We start from the raw sequence: 20,942 nt of genomic DNA on the forward strand, positions 1-20,942 counted from the left end.
AGATGTTAAATATATCTAACTACCAAGTAGCCCCAACTACGCCTGCAACTACAACCAGGGGCCCGACGGGGACGACAGCAACGCCGCAGCGGAAGATCCGTTCCGGTACCGTAAGCTTCTCCTCCCGCCTTTCGCCCTCCTCTCTGATCGCGTACCAGTGCCGCGTCGATCGACCAATTCGCGCGCTTCGCCCCGCTCCGTCTGCAAAAAAAATACGCTCTCATTTCCCCCTTCTCCTCTCGCATATACACGTGTGACGTTCCGAGCCGGCTAATGCGCGCAATATATCGCCGTATGATTTGAAGCGATTCAATCGTGGGCATCTTTTCCGTGGGAGTGCGCGCTAATTGTTTGGTTTCATTACTTACTTCTCCAGACTGTACACATCACATCCTTCATCTTTCTTCATCTTCTACCTCCGCTGATTTGAACCGGAAACAAGTGCAGGGGAAATTGAGGAGGGCAATCGAAAGGTAACGGACATGGTCGGTTCTCCGTCAACGAAAGCGTGCTTCTCTCCTGCCTGCAGAGTGTAGGTCGTTCTCACTGTGAATGCTGCAGATGGTTCTATTCTAATTTCATATCCTTTTTATGCATGTTGTACACATATATATGACGTGAAATTTCGAAATGATATCTGAGTACAGAAATAACTAGAGAAGGAGAAGTTAGAAGTTGAATTGAACTTTTCTTAGTTTGTAATGTCCTAAAATTCTCGATCAGAACAAAATAGATCGTATGCAAAAACAGTAGGCCCACAGGAATGACCTAAAAATTGTTCATGTCAGCATCATTAAAAGTCACTTCAGTACCTCTGAGGATGTTCAAATATTTTTGTGCTTTTAACATTTTAGCTAATTCTTCTCTTTTATTATTACATTCTAAATTTTATTTTTGTTTTTGTATGATTATTCTTTAATTTGAATTTGTGTCGTGATTTCGTTACATCAAGATCTTCTGTTTCTTCCAGAGAATATAATTGGCTAAATTATAAAATGGAAGGACTATGGGCAATGTTATAATTATTATTATTTCTGAATCTTGTTTGACGGAGCTCTCGGGTACAGTGCAATCTTCTTTAAGAGAAACAAAGAGCAAAAACACAACACCTTTATGAAATTGATTCATGTGTAAACCAATTGAATCATGCAAGATCCCTAGTTGCATCAATACATCACACATTGCCACTGCATCCACAAAGATGTCAAATATTAGCGGTACATTTTATTGCGCTGTACACCCACATCATTTTCTTCTTCCATGGAATTCATGTACAAGTAAACTGAAACCTCAATCCGCCAATTGGTGAGTGAATGGAATGAAGATGAGAAGACACTTGGCACATTCTCTATCTTGGTACTGTAGTCTGCAACTGCACGTTTCGCGTGCTATGATTTAGCTTCCCTTGTAGACGACGATACTATGTCTTGATCGAGCACTGTTAATGAGGTGGCCAACACTGTCGTCGTCTTCACCTGTATCACTCGGTTTTAAGTTCTAAGTAGAACGAAGAGGTTGGTAAGAAGGAAAGAAAGGCTTTCGAGCAGCGGTGTATCGCAAACCTTTTACGCTTGGTTTTGAGCGAACTGGACGACGATGCATTACTGTGCCAGTTCCTCTTCCTCTGGTTGATGAACCAGTTATTGATCTGCTTTAGCTGTAACCCTGTTTCCTGCACCAGTCGTGCTTTGTCGTCCTCCTGTGACGAGGTTGCACAAGGTATAGGAAGATCAGATCGAATGAGATGATGCAGGGGGACGACGGATAAGCGGAACGTACCGTCGGATACGGCCACTTGGAGTGGGACTGCCACCAAGCTTTGAGCATGGAAGTGCTGTCCCCGGGAAGTTTCCCTGCTCTTCGTTTGCGAAGGATCTCTTCTCTGATGTCCACGATCTTCTCTTTGTACCCCTGAAAAGCCCAAATGTAAGCTTTTGGAGACTCTCTTCCTTGATCTATCATCATCCCTCGAGACCAGAGATTTTGACACCAACCTGCTTGAGCTCATGCTTCAGCTCCTGGCGAACGCGTTCCATCAGGGATCGCTCGCTCTCTGTGGGAATTAGCGGCCCAAATCCCATGCTGTCCGTTCCATCAAAGCCTCCGTCGAACAGGTTTGTTTCGCTGTCTGCCTGATCATCTTCATCATCATCCGACATAGTTGCACCTGTGCCTTCACCAGGAGACACACCTGTTTGCAGCAACCCATGCTCTTCAACAAAAGGCATTTACAGTGAAAATTGCATGCAACACATGGCTTACACTTCCATAACTTAGCTTCATGTCAAATATGACCCACATCAGATTTTAATCTTTTGGCACCAAACCCATCAAAAGCCATGCTAAGGATTGCAAGTGTTCAACACTATTTCTATTGTTTTCACTGTTAAAACCCCAAGGCCTAAGCTGGCATAGCAAGAATGTTATGTTTTACAGTGTATTTGGCTATCTCCATCCAAATTCTATATGGCACCAAAACCTGAATTTGTTTTAGATCAGGAATTAGTCCACTGGTGATTATGGGCTCAAGCTGTCTTTATATTCATCTTTTATCATATTCACATTTAAGTGTGATACTTTGCAAAGATAGGATTTATATTTAAGGAACCTAAGTTAACAAGCAACCACAGTACCAGCACTAATAGTAGACACTTTCTGTTTGAAGTTCATGTCAGATGTATGCTTAGAATTAACACGAGTCATTATATTTGTCAGAAGGTTGAAAGCCTCTACAGCAGTATTGTGAATATATGAATATAGATTGCAAATGATTCTAATTTGTAAAAAATCGAAATATATCAAGATATGATATCAGTACCTGTTGACTGCAAGATAAAATTTTTCATGTGTATAAAGTTTCAAGGATGACTGCAGGATGATGTGTCAGCAAGTTTGATTTGTCTATAAAATATAACTAATAATAACTACAAACTTTATGTTAAACACATTTATTATTATTATTATTATTAGAAGAAGAAAGGATATGGAGGTAACCAACCTGTTAGGCTTTGAAGTGACTGCTCAAGCTCCCAACAAGCCATCACTGCCTCCATTGCATGAACACGGACATGCTGCTGCAGTTGTTCTTTGAAGGAACAAAGTAGCAAGACATAATGTGTCTGACCAATGCATGAGATGCTTCGCATATTAGAAATTTGAAGTCAAGCAACAATAGCAGCAGCGTGTGAATCATCAGAAGAGCTCAGATGAAGCAAATTTGAGGAATATGTGTGGTTTATTCGACTAAATATCTGGAAATAAGTGAATAGACATTCTACTGTACAAGGGAAATTTATGATAGAGTGATTACTGTAAAGGAAAAAAAAAAAAGACAAACAAGAAAGATTAATGTGCAGGAATATCAAATGTCATTTTAGAAAATCAATTATGCAATGCAATTTTGTAAGTGCATCATTCATTGTTTTTTCATGAAGATCTTATCTAAATATGCAATTTGTTTAGTATCCTCATGTCATATAGCACAGGCTCAACCTTCAGCTCCTGATCCAAGTAGCACGCTGTCAAGCATTTAAGCAAACAAGAAAGGTGATTTCAAGTGGATGTCAGACAAAGCAGCGGAGACGAGAAGCGGGAGGGGTGCAGCAAGGTGCACGGTAGAACATGTGCCTGCCTTGAGCTTTTTCTCTATCTCAAGCTCATGAAGAAGAGACATATCTCTTCTGGAGACTTGGTAAGCAGACTGCTATCAGATTCCCTAAACACAGCTAAGCAAATCTCAATCTCAAGCAAGCCTCTCCACAGTACAGATATTGTGGGGTCGAACACAGATGGAAACATCTGTCTTCCGATCTGCAAGTATAACCAAGTTGAAAGGTTTTGTTCTCGGTGGACGACAAATGTCTGTCTCTCTATCCAACCATGAAGAACAGCGTATGTTCCAAAGAGGAAGCAATGAAACACATAAATCATGAGTCAGAGATTCGAGATAACGCATCGAGAAGAAGGGTTCTTGAATCGCCAAAAAAAGACAGAATTGGAAGAGATAGGGGAAGGAAAAGGGAGCTTCTTTTTTCTTTGCCTTACCATGAACTGATCGAGCTCCTTGTCGTCGCCCAGCAGCTGGCCGCTGTTGCCGAGCACCGAGTACTTGGACACGACTTGCTGCGACTGAGCGAGCTGCGCGTCGATCCTCGGCAGCTGGTCCACCGGCGTCGCGATCCTCAGGCACGCCACGTGCGCCGCCAGCAGCTGCTCGTACAAGGGATGCGCCAGTATCTCCGCCTTGTACCTCGCGTTCTGCCACGTCCCCTCCCCGCCGGTGCCGCCTCCCTGCGCCACCGCCTCCGCCTCGCCGAGCTCCCCACCCGGGTGGCCCCGCTCGCCGCCCCCTCCTCCGTCCGCCGAGATCGCCGCGGCCATGACGGACTGGCTCGACACGGGGACCTCCACGTCGCTCCCGCTGCTCTGCAGGATCGGCGTCCGGGAGAACCAGTGCCCCGTCGCCGCTCGTCCTCCTCCTCCCCCGGCCGCGACCGGCGACGCAGACGAGTCCGAAGTGGTCTGGAGGTGGAGGAAGCTGCCGTCGGCGTAGTGATGCCCCTGCTGCCGCAGAATTGCGCTGTTGAGCCACGTGGGCCCTCCCCCGCCGGGCATCGGCGGTTTCCCAGACGCCGCGGCGTCGGCCATGAGTCGCCTGAGGTCCTTCCCGTCCTTCGCCCCGTCGGCGTCGGGCGCGGCACCAGAGGGTCCAGTGGCGGCTAGTTGATCCATGGTCGTCCTGAGCACCGCCGAGCTGTCCCCTCCCAGCTGCTGCTGCTCCACGTACTGCGGCAGCGTCAGCTCGTGCGAGAGGTGGTTGTGGAACGCCATCGCTCCTCTCCCACCCCACCGCCGGTTCCCCTCTCCTTCCTCCTCCTCTCTCCGGAACCCGACGCAAAACAAAAGCGAGAGGTAGAGAGGAGAAAGAGAAGCGAAAGCGAGAGGGAGACGTTGAAACGATATGCCACCCCTTGAGACACTCTCTTAATGACCACTTCTTAACCAATCTTAATTAATTCCTAATTCCCAACCGTCGGCACTGCACCCACCCTTAATCCGACGGTTTTAATTCGACCACGTTATCCCTACCCATTCGCCAGCCCCGCATTTATTAAGTCGAGCCGTCACCAGCGCCCGTGGATACGTGGCACAAGGAGGAGGCGAGGACCACAGGAGTGGGGAGCACGCCCGTGGGAACCAGCCAATGGGAGGGCGGCACATGGGAGGGAATTTGACCTCGAGGGGGTTTCCGTTGTCTGGTGCGCCGCCGGCTCGGGACACGGCTTTTGGTGTCCTTTTGTTCTATTAGTATCATTATTATTATTTTCTTCTTTTGGGTTGGTTGGTCCCCCTTTAACTCCCACCCGTCTCGCGTTTGCCGGATACCGTTAGCTACTCTTTGGGTAACCTCAGCATCGCCACCCCGAACTTTCTAGACTCGATCCCCATTTACATACGTATATCATATATAATTATAAATACAAGAAGCTTTATTGCAAACCAAGTGACTATTTACCGACGGAGCACTCCACCCACACTCGACTTATCGAAAAGGAATCGGTCCATGGGTTACATCGCAGCTGTTGGTACGATCACATACCAACCATTTGGTCGCGAAAGGCGCAGATTGGATACCATTATATATAGTTTAGTTAGTCGTGGAAAATTAATGTTGAAATTATGCCCCTGGATAAGATGCGTCGAATAATATATCCTCACGTGGTAGAAGAAATATTATTTATATATTAGGGATTATTTTTATAACTTAAATTAGACCGTGAAAGAATAATCTTATAATGACATCATCTGAAGAAGCTGACGAGACCATGGTTAATATTTTAGACTAGTATTGTTTTGCAAAGTGGACGATGTGTTCGTTCGATTCGAGGCCTTGTATTGATTTAATATTTAGAACCTTCGGAAACTAATTTTATATTATCGACAATTTATTAGTAGTATCGGCTGATTGCATATATGCATAGTCAAATACCTGGCATGCGACATCCGCTTGTATTGATTTAATATTTAGAACCTTCGGAAACTAATTTTATATTATCGACAATTTATTAGTAGTATCGGCTGATTGCATATATGCATAGTCAAATACCTGGCATGCGACATCCGCTGGCGTCGGTAGGCGCGGTATACCGCCTGTCGTGGACAAAATCGTGAGCTAAGTGGGGACCCGTATCTAACTCATAAAGAAGCGTAGGATTAGCGCCCCGCGAGGCTAATAATTGAAGGTTCCACCGAAGCTCAAAGCCGCGGAGGCCGTTAAGGTGACGGCGTTTCGTTCGTCCGGGACCACACTGGGGAGTGGGGAGTGGGGAGTGGGGCGAGGGGAGGGGAGCCGTGTCCGTCACCGTCCCCGTCCCTGTCACCGTCACCGTGAAGACGGGAGGGCGGTCCCCGCTGTTGCTGCCACAACCGGTCGGGAGGCTCCGGTCCCGACGTGGTCCCCGCGCACGACGTGGTGCAGATGACGCCACGTGGATCGGCGCTCCGTCAGTGGTAAAGCGGTCCCCTCCCTCCCCTTGTGAGCTCGAGCCCATGAAGCAATTATTATTATTATTTGGGAGGGGTGCCCATTTCGACACCACCATGACAAGAGAAATGGCCATCATCATCACCAGATACTTAACATGATTAACTTTTATTTCTCCACACGAGTCGATAAATATCGTTCGTCGTAAATCATGTAGACAAACTGAGTCATCCTTGAAAATTGTCTGGGTGATGTCATTCCAAATCAACAGAGGCGAGGAAATGTCGTCCCAAACAAAGTTATCACGGGTCCGGGGGGGTGACTGGATCAACTGTGGCAGGGAGCGCAGGCGACTAAGGTGTGGGCTCGTGGGTCCCGAATCGGGTCCACAGAGAAATTGGCGTGGCTTGTCGATTGCGTTCTTCGTCGTGTGCGCGTGTCGGTGCACGTCCGGCGGTCTTCGTCTTCCGAGTTCCGCCTAGAACAAAGCCTCCACCCCACGCCACCCCCCTCTCTTCGAGTGGACCTCCTTTCGACACGCGTCGAGTTCGAGTGGCTCTGAACTCCTTTATTATTATTATTATTATTTTTTGACGGTAAGAAAAGTAAGGTTCGGATTCGATGGGTTTCCGTCTCGGATCCGCCAATCGCAGACGTGTCGGGGCCCCACCAAGCTACCAATCGAGGCATGTCAACTCGGCTTACCAATCCGGTGGGCCCCGCGGGCCCATTTCCGCCCAAATCACGTGGATACCGATGAGGCTCGATTTAGTACATGATTAAGGAAATGTTTGATATATATGTATATATATAAAAATATATAACCTAATTAAATTAAATTAAATTAAATTATACTACTCCCTAACTGGATTTGGGTATCCATGTCGTCACTCAAATCTGTGACCAGATACTAAGAATACCCGTATCCACTCGCATCCACATAGAATATGTCATGTACTCGGTTCAGGGCGACAGCAAATGGCAACCATATACAATACAAGAGTACCAAATCATTGGAAAGGCACTGTTAACTTACATAGTAGGTCATAAATATCATATCTGTTGATGACTTTTATCCTTTTGGACCCCAGAAATGATGCTGAATCAACCTGACAGTATCATATATGACAGGTTGAAGGGAATTGGATCAGCCACCCAAACCATTCCAGCATTTTGTTTCTTCTTCCTGTGCTCTTCTTTTGTATGAAGTGGGCCCCGACTATCTGATAGTGACCAGTGTCAAACTATTCACGTACAGAAGAAAGAAGGATAGGATACTGTTCCTCGACACACCTCAAAAGCTTGTACTTCAACTCAAAGGAAAAGGGACCATGAGAAGGCAAAGGAAGCCCAGGCATTGCTTTCTTACCATTTAGCAGGGCACCGGAGGCTGTTGTTGTCTGTGCCCTGCCGTGGCTTGCAATTAAAGCAGCTAGCTCTCATGTTAAAAGCCTCTGTCACTCCTATGGCATCAGCAGCTATGAGGAGGGAGGGGGTTGGGCTTGTCGGTAACATTTTTGTTGCAGGTTAGACACCCTTGTGAGTGTGGGATGAAAAGAGTTCTGACCTTCTGAAACCTGACCTCCTCTGCAAATCCCATAAATTGTCTCTAGTGATGAAGGCTCTGCTCTCTTCTCCAGGAAGTGTGTTATCTGTTAGGGTCTGCCGGGGAGAGAGGGGGGGGGGCAACACAGCTCTGAACAGGGAGGGGGTCCTCCAAGCACTTTTACTGGTGCTGCCTTTTCCAAATAATAATTGTCATCATGGTGCCTGAGCACAGGGACTCCATCCAATCCACAGCTTCGCTTGAAGAGGGTGGGGATGAAGAGCAACATACAGCCTTTGGTGTCCAATGCATGCAGAAACAGAGCTGGAAGAAGCCAACCGGTGACATCCTGTTGTCTCCTCGTGCATGTCATTGGCACACTGTTTGCAGGTTTTCACTACAGCATGACTTTGTCATTGCCGAAAGGGGACCCTCATCTACGGGATTCCATGCAAAGACTCATCACATGTGATTTGAATTGACAGAGATCTTTCACTGTATTCAGAGCCATCTACTCCCTGATAGCAAAAGCATTGACTTGTCTTGCAGTTCTGAAATGAGTAGTCCTCGATGAAGTCAAACTCGCGTTTCCTCGTACTTAATTAGCTCTGTGCCTGGTGACCAATCTCAGATCTGACGGGAAAAGGATGCAGTGACCCGTAATGTGATGTTTGAATTCCATCCATCCTCATGTCTGTCTGTCCATCAATCTATCGAAGTATTGGCTTCTCATCACCCTCGTTTGTCAAGAAGAAGAACATTACACGACAACCCGTAATGTGATGTTTGCATTCATTAATTTTCAGGTGGAGTATGACCCACTGCCCAAAACCTCCACCTCAATGATGAGTAAAGTCTTTCTTTCATATCATCATTGTTTCAGTATGAAAAATGCTTCCTTTGAGATGTCAAAACAAAGAAAGCAAAGGAAACGATGTGGTTGAGGGGAATTGCTTCTAAGGCTGGATATAGCAAAGACTGGTCCAGTGGCAAAACCTCTCTCCATCTTTACAGCCTACATTTCCTTTCTTTCCACCTTTATCTGCCACCCAAGCTTCGAACCTAATACCAATTGAGCCAAGTTGCTTGTCATGCCAATTTTTTAGTGTATCTAAATAATTCGAGAGTGGGATTTGGATCGCGAAAATAATCACTTTGATTGCGAGAATAAAACCTTGGTGAGAGATTGAGTTTCTTGGACTCAAAACTCATCATCTATACTGAGCTACTAACTATCGGTATATCTCTTCATAAATTAGAAAATAATATATATCATTACTAATTATCCATCGATACAATATATTTTTTATCCACTCCTCCTTAATTATATTAAGATGGGAAATATAATATCTCATCCAGTATCATACGACAATTAGACTAGAGAAGGAGAAGTTTTAATACCTAATCAATAAAGTTTGAATGCTACTGATTATCCTGATGTCCATCGACAACACATTTTTTTGTCCACTCAAATGTAACTTGTGTTTGACACGAGATCTGATGACAAATCTCAATCTCAAGTATATGAGGATATTAAGAAGAGAAATATGATATCTCGTCTATTGCCATGATCCATAATCATAATCAATAAAGTTAACGAGTCAAATATTAGACCGGAGAACTTGACTAAAGTTTTAGACCCGCACCTCTTCGAGACTCGTGGTGGTGATTGTGAATCAAATGTGTTCTCCCTTGTGCTCGGGAACAGATGCAGGTTGTGGGACTTAGAAGTAGCAGCAGCACAAGGAACTAGCTTGCGACAAGGAGAGGGCTGCATCTTTTGACCTGTCCGTGCTGCTGCTTCCGAGGTCAGAAAGAGCAGCAGGAAGAAGGGTTTGCATACAGAGTCTAACCGTTATTATTAAATATTTTATTTAATAATAATATAATCATTCTCATTATCATTATAATCAATTTCATCATGATTTAAATATTTCATTTTTATTCTAAATGAACCATTATTATTAAATATTTTATTTAATATTATTAAAAAAATTTATTATAGTCCGAGAGTTACAAATTTGAATTAATTCTTGAACATTATGAGTTGGTGATAATAAATGTTCTTTAAGAATATCTATATAAACGAGGATTTTGATTCCTGGAGTTAACATCTCTTGAAGTCTAAAGAATATATCATCTAAAGCGAGAGTTTTGAGTCGAGAAGTGTCAAAGTTCAGGAAGAAACTATTGCTGAAATTTTTGACAATAATGACGGAAGGTATGCTATTTCGTTTCCGCATTAGTTTTCTTATATTTCTATTATAATGATTTAGAAACATATTTTGATATCAAAAATATCAAACATTTGGTATCAGAGCCCTCCGACCTCTGCCTTCATATGAAAAAGTTTTCATTTTTTTTACCATGAATATGACTTTATTTTGATTTCTTTTTAAAACATCTTGATATATTTGAAAATCATAAGATTATAACTTTTAAATATTTGGAGTTAGTAAAATACTCATATGTATATTTGGTTATATTGATTTATGCTTATGAGTCCATTTTATATGTCAAAAATGTATAGTGATCCATATAATCTTAATTAATTAAAAATTAATTATAATATTTTTAATTAATTAAAATTATATATAAAGTTAAAATAAGGACCACATAAGTAATTAGACATGTGACTAATTATATTTAATATAATAATTATTATCCCACATGATCTTTTACTATATTTAATATAATTAATCATGATAAAATATCAAATTATTTTCATAATTTACCCACAGGGATTATGAATTAGAATATAATTTGATAGTTTTATCATAAAGATCATTTGAATCTATTTGAATTAGAAATTTAGTCTGTAAGCAATTTTTATGTCATGAGATTCATATTTTTTGACATGTTTGGTAAAACATGTAATTTAAACTATTAAGCTTCAAATTTTGACATAAATATGTTTGATTTTATGTAATTTCTCAATCTGTTAATTTCTTTGATATTCGATATGGCATTCTTGAACTTAGAGGTGATAACTATAAAACATGGAATGAGAGGGTTCTCCTCCATTTATGATGGATGGATATTGATTATGCTATTAGGAAAGACGAACCATCTATAATCACTAATACCAGCACTCCAATTGAGATTGTGTTATATGAGCAATGGGAGCGATCCAATCGGCTCAGTATGATGTTTATTAAAACTAAGATAACTGTTGATATACATGGTTCTGTTGACCTGAAAAAGTCCGAGACTTACTATAAGCTATCGATGAGCAATTCATCGCTTCAAAAAAGATACTAGTAAGTACCATAATAATAAAATTTTTATCCCTTAGACTCACCAACATAAAGGGTGTGCGTGAGCATATAATGCAAATGCAAGATATTACGACTCAACTTAAGAAACTCGAGGTTAATTTGTCAGAATCTTTTCTGATGCACTATATTCTGAACACCCTTCCACATCAATATGGGCCTTTTAAGATTTCATACAATATACATAATGACAAGTGGTCAATAAATAAATTAATGACCATATGTGTTCAAGAAGCGCTAGTGATGGAATTGGGTGAGAGTGCATTAGTGGTAACCACTCGTGGGAAGAATAAAATTGATAAAAATCAAGCCAATCAGAATGCTCATCAGTAGGGAAAAGGTAAAATACCATCCTAAGCTGATATCAAGAAAGAAGCAAAGTGTTTCTTTTATAAAAAGAAGGGACACATGAAAAAGGAATGTACGAAATTCTAACAATGGCTTGAAAAGAAAGGTAAACCAACATCGTTTGTGTGTTGTGAATCTAATATTATTAATGTTAATATTAACACATGGTGGATTAACTCTGGATCAACAATCCATATTGCAAACTCTTTACAAGGTATGCAAAACCTAAGAAAGCTGATGGGAAGTGAGCAAGCATCTTATCAGGAAATAAGATGGCTCACATGTGGAGATAATTAGAATATGTATTTTAACTTTAAGTAGTGGTTTTGTTTTAAAATTGGAAATGACCTTTTATGTATTAACTTTTCCACAAAACTTAATTTTTGTTTTCAAACTCATATCAATTAGATATTCCTTTAATTTTCAAGATACATCATTTCGTTTATTATATAATCTGATTATGTTGGGAAATATATTTTGTCTGGTGGTTTTTATCGTATTTTCTTACAAAACGATGACACTCAAAATTCAATACATGTTCATGTTGGTACTAAAAGGTGTAATATTAATAAGAACTCCTCTATGTTATGACATAAAAAATTAGGACATATCTCCATAGAGAATTAAGAGATTAGTTAATGATAAGGTACTTAGTATTCTTAATTTTACTAATTTTAAGACTTGTGTAGACTGTATTAAGGGAAAGCAGATCAATAAGTCTAAAAGAAGTGCTGATAGGAGTTCAAATATATTAGAAATCATTCATACTGATATATGTTGTCTAGACATAGACACACATAGTAAGAAATACTTAATCTCCTTTATATATGATTACTCACGATATATGTGTATCTATTTACTTCATAACAAAAATAAAGCATTGGATGCTTTTAAGGCTGAAGTTGAGAACCAATGTGGTAAGCAAATCAAAATTGTGAGATCAGATAGAGGTGGAGAATATTATAGTAGATATATTGAAAATGGATAAGCACTATGTCTGGTTCTCCAGAATGGTGTTGCAGAAAGAAAAAACCGAATATTATTAGACATGGTATGGAGTATGCTTAGCAACTCCAATCTTTCTAAGTTATTATGGATTGAAGCAATAAAGACGGTTGTGTATATATTAAACTGAGTTCCAACCTGCTAGTCATAGGTGCCCAACAAGCCAATCACATGAGTGATGGCACGTGTGACTTGATACAGAATCTTTTTGCTTATTATATTTTGGCGTATATCACTTTATAACTATTGCATAAATGCATATATATATTGTGATGTCCTTGGATTTGTGCAATGGGAATCGGATCGTGATGAGATCACGATAATGAGATCGATTCACCTTTAAACACATATCCTAAATAATCCCGGTCATAGGTTACTCGAGAGGGACATCGTGATAACCGGATAGACTGGTGTGCTGTATACCCGTCCATATGATGGATGCAGCCGGTCTCATAGCTGCTCGTGTAGGGACACTAGGGATACAGTACAGGTGCTCATTGGAGAATGAGTTCACTGATTGATCCGCTTACGGAATGCTGGATGGTTGATGATGCCTTATTGTCAGACAACGATTCCGTAGTCCTAGTGGTGTATCTGGTCCTTAGACTTGAGACACCAAGGATGTCCTGTATGAGTGCTCCACTCTTTGATACTAGACTTATAGGTTTGGCTATCCCCAGATCTAGTACAGTTGGTCATTGGGAGTGGTAGTCGACCTTACGAGGGCTATTGAGTGTCAATAGAGGATCATCCACTCTCGACGTCATGAGAGGAATATCCTATGTGTTCTTGCTCAGACAAATCCCTGACCAGGGTCATTCGGGTTGAGAGAGAAAGAGTTCTCCGGGAGAATCCGATTAGAGCGAGACTCGAGTAGAAACCGTATGGGTCTGACAACACCATGCTCGATATACGGTCTCTGGGATATTAGATGGATGAGGGACTATAGGTACATGGTAACTGAGGACAGACAGGTCCAATGGATTGGATTCCCCTGTATCGTCTGGGGACTACGGCGTAGTGGCCTAGTACGTCCGTAGTCGATGAGTCGAGTGAATTATTACAGAGATAATAATTCACTGAGTTAGAAGGAGTTCTGACAGGTATGACTCACGGCCAGCTCGATATTGGGCCTAGAGGGTCACACACATATGGTAGGCATTGCGATGAGTAGAGGTTCGGATATGAGATATCCGACGGACCCCTTGTCTTATTGGATGCAGATCCAATACCCACTAGGGAAGGACCCATTAGGGTTTGACACGGGATCTCTATAAATAGGAGGGATTCACAGCCTCATAGGCTAGAGTCTTTGCTTGCCTTTCCTATTCTCCTCTCCCTCTCCACCTCAGAGTAGGCCTGGAGTTTTGAGGAGCGTCGTCGCAACCCTGCTGTGTGGATCACCGCTAGAGAGAAGGACGCTTGACCTCCTTCACCCTCTCCTAAGGATATGCAAGGAAATAGGGATATACGATCTCCCTAGGTAACACAATCTCTATACGCAGTTTTGTGTTTTGCGGATTTTTTGCGCACCAATCTTCGCATGACGACGAACATCTTTTTGGGAATCGGGGATTTTGTTTTCTTGTTCTTCCGCTGCGCATATGATGTCGCCCCCAATGATTTCCCAACAGTGGTATCAGAGCCAGGTTGTTCGTGCGAATGATTGGTTTTGAACTGCGTGTATTGTGTTTAGGAAGAATTTTGACGTCAAAATCGTTGACGCAAAAGCGAGGAAGGGCAGCAACAGTTGCTGCCCTTGATCTGCATGCCTGCAGCCACCTGCAGCGGCAGCCGCAGCCGCAGCCAGACAGCACAGCGCTGGCGCATGCGCAAGCGCTGTGCCTGCAGCAGCCGGCCGGCGGTCTGCTTGCAGCAGGCTTGCTGCTGGCGGGGTTGGCAACCCACGGGCAGAGGCGCCGCAGGGCAGCGGCGCCTGCCGCCACAGGGCAGCGACGCGCGACGCCTGCCGCCGCTGCTCCCGCGGGCGAAACCCCCCCACAGGGGCGGCCGCCCGGCGGTACAGCATCGCCTGCGGAGGCAGCGGCGCCCGAAGGGGGCGCCCACCTGCAGCGGCATCGCCGCCAGCGGGCGTGCCGCTTGTAGGCGAGGGCAGTGCCCTCGCCCCGCCGCATAGGCCGCCGCCGGCAGGGTGGCGGCGGCGGCAGCAGTGAAAGGGGGAAAGGGCATTAGGGTTTTCTGGAAAAAGATGGTTTTGCCCCTCGAAATTTGAGAAATTCCAGTTTCTGTCTTTTATCCAAATTACGAAAATACCCTTAGGAATTGAGAAATTCCCTACATGTCCCTGATTTCAGAAAAATATTAATTAATTAAAAGGTTTAGTTGATTATTATTTTTATTATTATCTAGTAGTCCTACATGATGATGATTATTTATACATGTGATGTATGATGTGTGGACGGATGATCATGGACCGTATGATGTGTGTACTTGTGATTATTATTATTGAGGTATGCGAACCTCCATTATATTTCTCGTTTATTGTTGGGCCTGCGTGCCTATGATTAAGTTGTAATCACATGAGGAGGCGTAGCGGGAGCGTGGATGCGATAGCGGGACCCACGAGATGGACGATCGTGATGCATGGAGATGCATCAAGATGTCGACGAAATTGACGAGGACGAGATGGACGATCACAGGGCATGGAGATGCACCGTTGCACACATAGATCTTGATGTGAGTGATTAGGCCTACTGGCTCGGGCCTAATCATATTAGGTTGTGGTCTATGATCATCTGATGTGATTGCTTATACACATACTAGATATGTATATATATTTGCATGCGATGTAGATATATATTAAATATGTATATGTGTGACATGTCATATTAGGAGACCAAATCATAGAAACATCTCTCGATAATATTAAGTCGGTAAACGTGAGGCAATTAGATTGACCCACGTGGCCTTCCATCGTTATGAGTAGGAACCGATTCCCGGTGTAGGTTGAGTTGGTCGAGTCCCTCGAGACTCACCTATATCGTGATTCGCTATCTTGCTTACGACATAGAGATGTCACCGGTGACCTGAGGGCATGGTATGCTTGGTCGAGTCCCTCGAGGGTATATCATCAAATCAGACTCATCTTGTAACGAAGGTGTTGACTTAACCGAGCATCATGGTTGGTCGAGTCCCTCGAGGCCATGGTGATTCGGAGGCCGAACAGGACGGGAATCATAAGGAGTTGTGATCGGCAAGAGTTGCCTACCTTTTAGGCTTAGTGTGATTGGTCGAGTCCCTCGAGGTTACACTAAGACGCTGATTGGATCCTGATCCCCACTAGAAGTCTGCCGGAGACTTCCGTTTCACGTGCTGAGGGTGTCGCGTAACTCGTTAGTAAAATAGTGGGAGCATATTAAGATAGAAGTCAATATCTTGATAGTTTATTTCTTACAAAATCTGCATGTTATTCATTTCTGCTACATCTTTATTTTCAGAAAATGTCGTTTTCAAATCCCTTACGTGGCATACTTGATGTCAACCGCCTCACTGGTCCAAATTATACGGATTGGCTCCGTAACTTGAGAATTATTCTCACAGCGGAGAAAATCGTGTACGTCCTTGATACAGTGATGCCTACGCCCGAAGAAGGGGCAAACGAGGATGAGATCGCTCGCTACGCGAAGTACATTGATGACTCCACTCTTGCTTAGTGCTATATGTTGGGCTCTATGACTCCTGAGTTACAGAGACAACATGAAAAGATGGATGCCAGATCCATTCTCCTACATGTCCGCAAATTGTTTGAGGAACAGGGAAGGACTCAACGATATGAGATATCCAAGAGCCTTTTCCGCGCTAGGATGACTGAGGGGACACCGGTTCAGAACCATGTCCTAAAGATGATTGAGTGGATGGAGAAACTCACAGGTCTAGGAATGGTCCTAGAGGATAACTTGTGTGTGGACATTGTGCTTCAGTCCCTACCAGATTCCTTTTCACAGTTCATAATGAATTTTAATATGAACAAGCTTGAGGTGACTCTCCCAGAGCTCCTCAATATGTTGAGGGAGGCAGAGAGTACTATTAAGAAAGAGAAGCCAGTTCTCTACACTGGTGAGACCAGAAAGAAAAGGAAAGCAGAAAGGTCCCTTAAGAAGGGAAAGGGCAAGGGCAAACAAGGTAAAGCAAAGGTTGCTAAGAAAGACCCAGCAAAGGACAAAGGCCAGTGCTTCCACTGTGGTAAAGATGGGCATTGGAAGAGAAACTGCAAAGAGTACCTTGCAGAAAGGGTGAAACAAAAGTTTGATGAAGCTTCAGGTACATTCATGATCAGTCTCCATTTGTCAGAATCTTATGATAACACATGGGTATTGGATACCGGTAGTGCTTATCATATATGTAATTCGTTGCAGGTTCTGGCAAGGCCTAGGAGACTTGAGAGAGGCGAGATGGACCTCAAGATGGGTAATGGAGCAAAAGTTGCTGTAGTAGCTGTTGGCGAGGTCGCCTTACATCTGCCTAGTGGAGCTTTTATTGCATTAGATGCATGTTATTTTGTTCCTTCTATTATCAAAAATATTATCTCCATTTCATGTTTAACAGTTAGTGGATATAAATTTGTTTTTGAGAACAATGGTTGTTCAATATTATTAGAGGATAAGATCATCACGAAAGGAACATTGCATAATGGTTTATTTATGTTAGACACTACTCCACATATCATGAATGTAAGTGTCTAAGAGGAAACGAGATGAGGTGAACAGTGCATACCTATGGCATTGTAGGCTAGGTCATATCCATGAAAGAAGGATTCAAAAGTTGCTAAATAATAGATATCTAGATCCATTCGACTATGTGTCATATGCAACTTGTGAACCTTGCATTCGTGGAAAATTGACCAACTCTCCATTTAGTGGAATTGGAGAGAGAGCCACTGAGTTGTTGGAACTCATACATAGTGATGTATGTGGACCCATGTCAACTCATGCCATTGGAGGTTACTCCTACTTCATTATATTTACTGATGATTTCTCAAGGTATGGATATGTGTACTTAATGAAGTACAAGTCCGAGGCCTTTGAGAAATTCAGAAAGTATAAGAATGAGGTGGAGAACCAGACTGGAAAGAGTATCAAAACTCTTTGATCAGATCGAGGATGTGAGTACTTAAGTACAGAGTTTACTCAGTTCCTCAAGGACCATGGGATATTATCCCAATGGACACCTCCTTATACACCTCAGCTCAATGGTGTCTTTGGAAGGAGGAATCGTACGCTATTAGATATGGTACGGTCCATGATGAGTTTCGCTGACCTACTTCTAGGGATATGCCCTAGAGACCACAGCTTACCTACTGAACAGAGTTCCAACTAAGTCGGTAGTGTTTACACCATATGAGATATGGAAAGGGAAGAAGCCTGATCTTAAGGTTGTTAAGATTTGGGGCTGCCCAGCCCACGTTAAAAGACACAACCCCGATAAGTTAGAATCAAGGACAGAGCGATGCATAATTGTGGGATACCCCAAGGAAACTTGTGGGTATTATTTTTATCATCTCGAGGATAAAAAAGTCTTTGTAGCTAAGAGAGCAGTATTCCTTGAGAAGAAACACATTCTTGGCGGAGACAGTGGGAGAATGATAGAGTTGAGCGAAGTTAGAGAACCAAGCTCAAGCACCACTCTACAGCCCGAGTCTGTTCAGGTACCTAATACACAAGTTTCAACTTTACGCAGGTCTGATAGAGTATCTCATCCTCCTGAGAGATATGTGGGACATATTAGAGGAGAGGATGCTGAGGATATTGATCCTCAGACCTACGAGGAGGCTATTATGAGTATAGACTCCGGGAAGTGGCAAGAAGCCATGAATTCTGCGATGGATTCTATGTACTCCAATAAGGTTTGGAACCTAGTTGATGCGCCCGAAGGTATTGTACCCATCGGTTGCAAATGGATCTTTAAGAAAAAGATCGGAGTAGATGGAAAGGTAGAGACCTATAAAGCAAGGCTAGTGGCTAAAGGGTATCGTCAAAGGCAAGGTGTTGACTACGACGAAACCTTCTCACCCGTAGCAATGCTAAAATCCATCAGAATTCTATTGGCTATTGCAGCACACTATGATTATGAGATCTGGCAAATGGATGTGAAAACCGCATTCCTCAATGGGAACCTCGAGGAGGAGGTGTATATGATGCAACCTGAGGGATTCGTGTCCAAGAACTGCTCAGATAAGGTGTGTAGGTTGCTTAGATCCATTTATGGACTAAAGCAAGCTTCCCGAAGTTAGAACATAAGATTTGATGAGTTAATCAGATCTTATGACTTCGTTAAGAACAAAGATGAGCCTTGTGTGTACAGGAAGGTAAGTGAGAGCGCTATCACCTTTTTGGTGTTATATGTAGATGACATCCTCATCATTGGGAATGACATAGGAATGCTATCCACAGTAAAGACTTGGTTATCTAGACACTTCTCCATAAAGGATTTAGGGGAAGCATCCTATATCTTGGGGATTAGAATCTATAGAGATAGATCCAAGAGGATGCTTGGCTTATCCCAGTCCAGGTACATAGAAACCATTGTCAAAAGGTTTGGCATGGAAAATTCCAAAGGGCAAACATGAATATGATACCTTATGCCTCAGCAATAGGGTCTATCATGTATGCCATGCTATGTACTAGGCCTGATATAGCGCATGCTCTGAGTGTCACGAGCAGGTATCAGGCGGATCCAGGCTTGGAGCACTGGAAAGCAGTAAAGTGTATCCTTAAGTACTTGAGAAGGACTAAGGATCTTTTACTAGTATATGAAGGTAATAGCCTTAAGGTTGAAGGCTACACTGACTCAAGTTTTCAGTCTGATGTCGATGATAGTAAGTCGAATTCAGGGTATGTGTACACCTTGAATGGAGGAGCAGTGTGCTGGAAGAGTTCCAAGCAAGATACCACTGTTGACTCGACCACAGAGGCGGAGTACATTGCTGCATCGGATGCAGCAAAGGAGGGAGTCTGGATGAAGAAGTTCATCACAGATTTGGGAGTCGTGCCGAGTAACGAGGAGCCGACTTCCTTATATTGCGACAACTACGGGGCGATTACTCAAATAAGGGAACCCGGGTCTCATCAGAAGTGTTCTGAGGAGGTTCCAACTTATCAGAGAGATCGTAACCCGAGGAGAAATAGCAGTGGAAAGAGTTCCATCCGAAGATAACATTGCAGATCCACTAACAAAGCCGTTGTCTCATATTGTCTTTGAGCGTCATAGGAGTCTGATGGGGATCAGACACATAGGTGATTGGCTTTAGGTCAAGTGGAAGATTGCTAGTCATAGGTGCCCAACAAGCCAATCACGTGAGTGATGGCACGTGTGACTTGATACAGAATCTTTTTGCTTATTATATTTTGGCGTATATCACTTTATAACTATTGCATAAATGCATATATATATTGTGATGTCCTTGGATTTGTGCAATGGGAATCGGATCGTGATGAGATCACGATAATGAGATCGATTCACCTTTAAACACATATCCTAAATAATCCCGGTCATAGGTTACTCGAGAGGGACATCGTGATAACCGGATAGACTGGTGTGCTGTATACCCGTCCATATGATGGATGCAGCTGGTCTCATAGCTGCTCGTGTAGGGACACTAGGGATACAGTACAGGTGCTCATTGGAGAATGAGTTCACTGATTGATCCGCTTACGGAATGCTGGATGGTTGATGATGCCTTATTGTCAAACAGCGATTCCGTAGTCCTAGTGGTGTATCTGGTCCTTAGACTTGAGACACCAAGGATGTCCTGTATGAGTGCTCCACTCTTTGATACTAGACTTATAGGTTTGGCTATCCCCAGATCTAATACAGCTGGTCATTGGGAGTGGTAGTCGACCTTACGAGGGCTATTGAGTGTCAATAGAGGATCATCCACTCTCGACGTCATGAGAGGAATATCCTATGTGTTCTTGCTCAGACAAATCCCTGGCCAGGGTCATTCGGGTTGAGAGAGAAAGAGTTCTCCGGGAGAATCCGATTAGAGCGAGACTCGAGTAGAAACCGTATGGGTCTGACAACACCATGCTCGATATACGGTCTCTGGGATATTAGATGGATGAGGGACTATAGGTACATGGTAACTGAGGACAGACAGGTCCAATGGATTGGATTCCCCTGTATCGTCTGGGGACTACGGCGTAGTGGCCTAGTACGTCTGTAGTCGATGAGTCGAGTGAATTATTACAGAGATAATAATTCACTGAGTTAGAAGGAGTTCTGACAGGTATGACTCACGGCCAGCTCGATATTGGGCCTAGAGGGT

General features: G+C 43.1%; 1 protein-coding gene across 1 annotated transcript; it reads right to left on the minus strand.

Moving 5' to 3' along the window:
- Positions 1–1,092: 1,092 nt before the first annotated feature.
- Positions 1,093–4,940, minus strand: LOC135607357 (homeobox protein knotted-1-like 13). The gene is made up of 6 exons (XM_065099122.1): positions 4,045–4,940; positions 2,999–3,119; positions 1,995–2,191; positions 1,780–1,911; positions 1,563–1,699; positions 1,093–1,475 (listed from the first exon to the last, which is right to left on the minus strand). The coding sequence occupies exons 1-6, from the start codon at positions 4,828–4,830 to the stop codon at positions 1,472–1,474; spliced, it is 1,377 nt and encodes a 458-aa protein (XP_064955194.1). The 5' UTR covers positions 4,831–4,940; the 3' UTR covers positions 1,093–1,471.
- Between the last annotated feature and the right edge of the window lie 16,002 nt (positions 4,941–20,942).

The sequence above is a fragment of the Musa acuminata genome, chromosome BXJ2-3, assembly GCF_036884655.1.
Source record: "Musa acuminata AAA Group cultivar baxijiao chromosome BXJ2-3, Cavendish_Baxijiao_AAA, whole genome shotgun sequence".
NCBI lineage: Eukaryota > Viridiplantae > Streptophyta > Magnoliopsida > Zingiberales > Musaceae > Musa > Musa acuminata.

Excerpts from the sequence above, each read along its gene's own strand:
- LOC135607357 (XM_065099122.1), bottom strand. The coding sequence starts at position 4,830 with ATGGCGTTCCACAACCACCTCTCGCACGAGCTGACGCTGCCGCAGTAC. Across the intron at positions 3,120-4,044 it reads AGGAGCTCGATCAGTTCATG|ACACATTATGTCTTGCTACT; the intron begins GTAAGGCAAAGA and ends TGCATTGGTCAG. Across the intron at positions 2,192-2,998 it reads GTCACTTCAAAGCCTAACAG|GTGTGTCTCCTGGTGAAGGC; the intron begins GTTGGTTACCTC and ends TGCTGCAAACAG.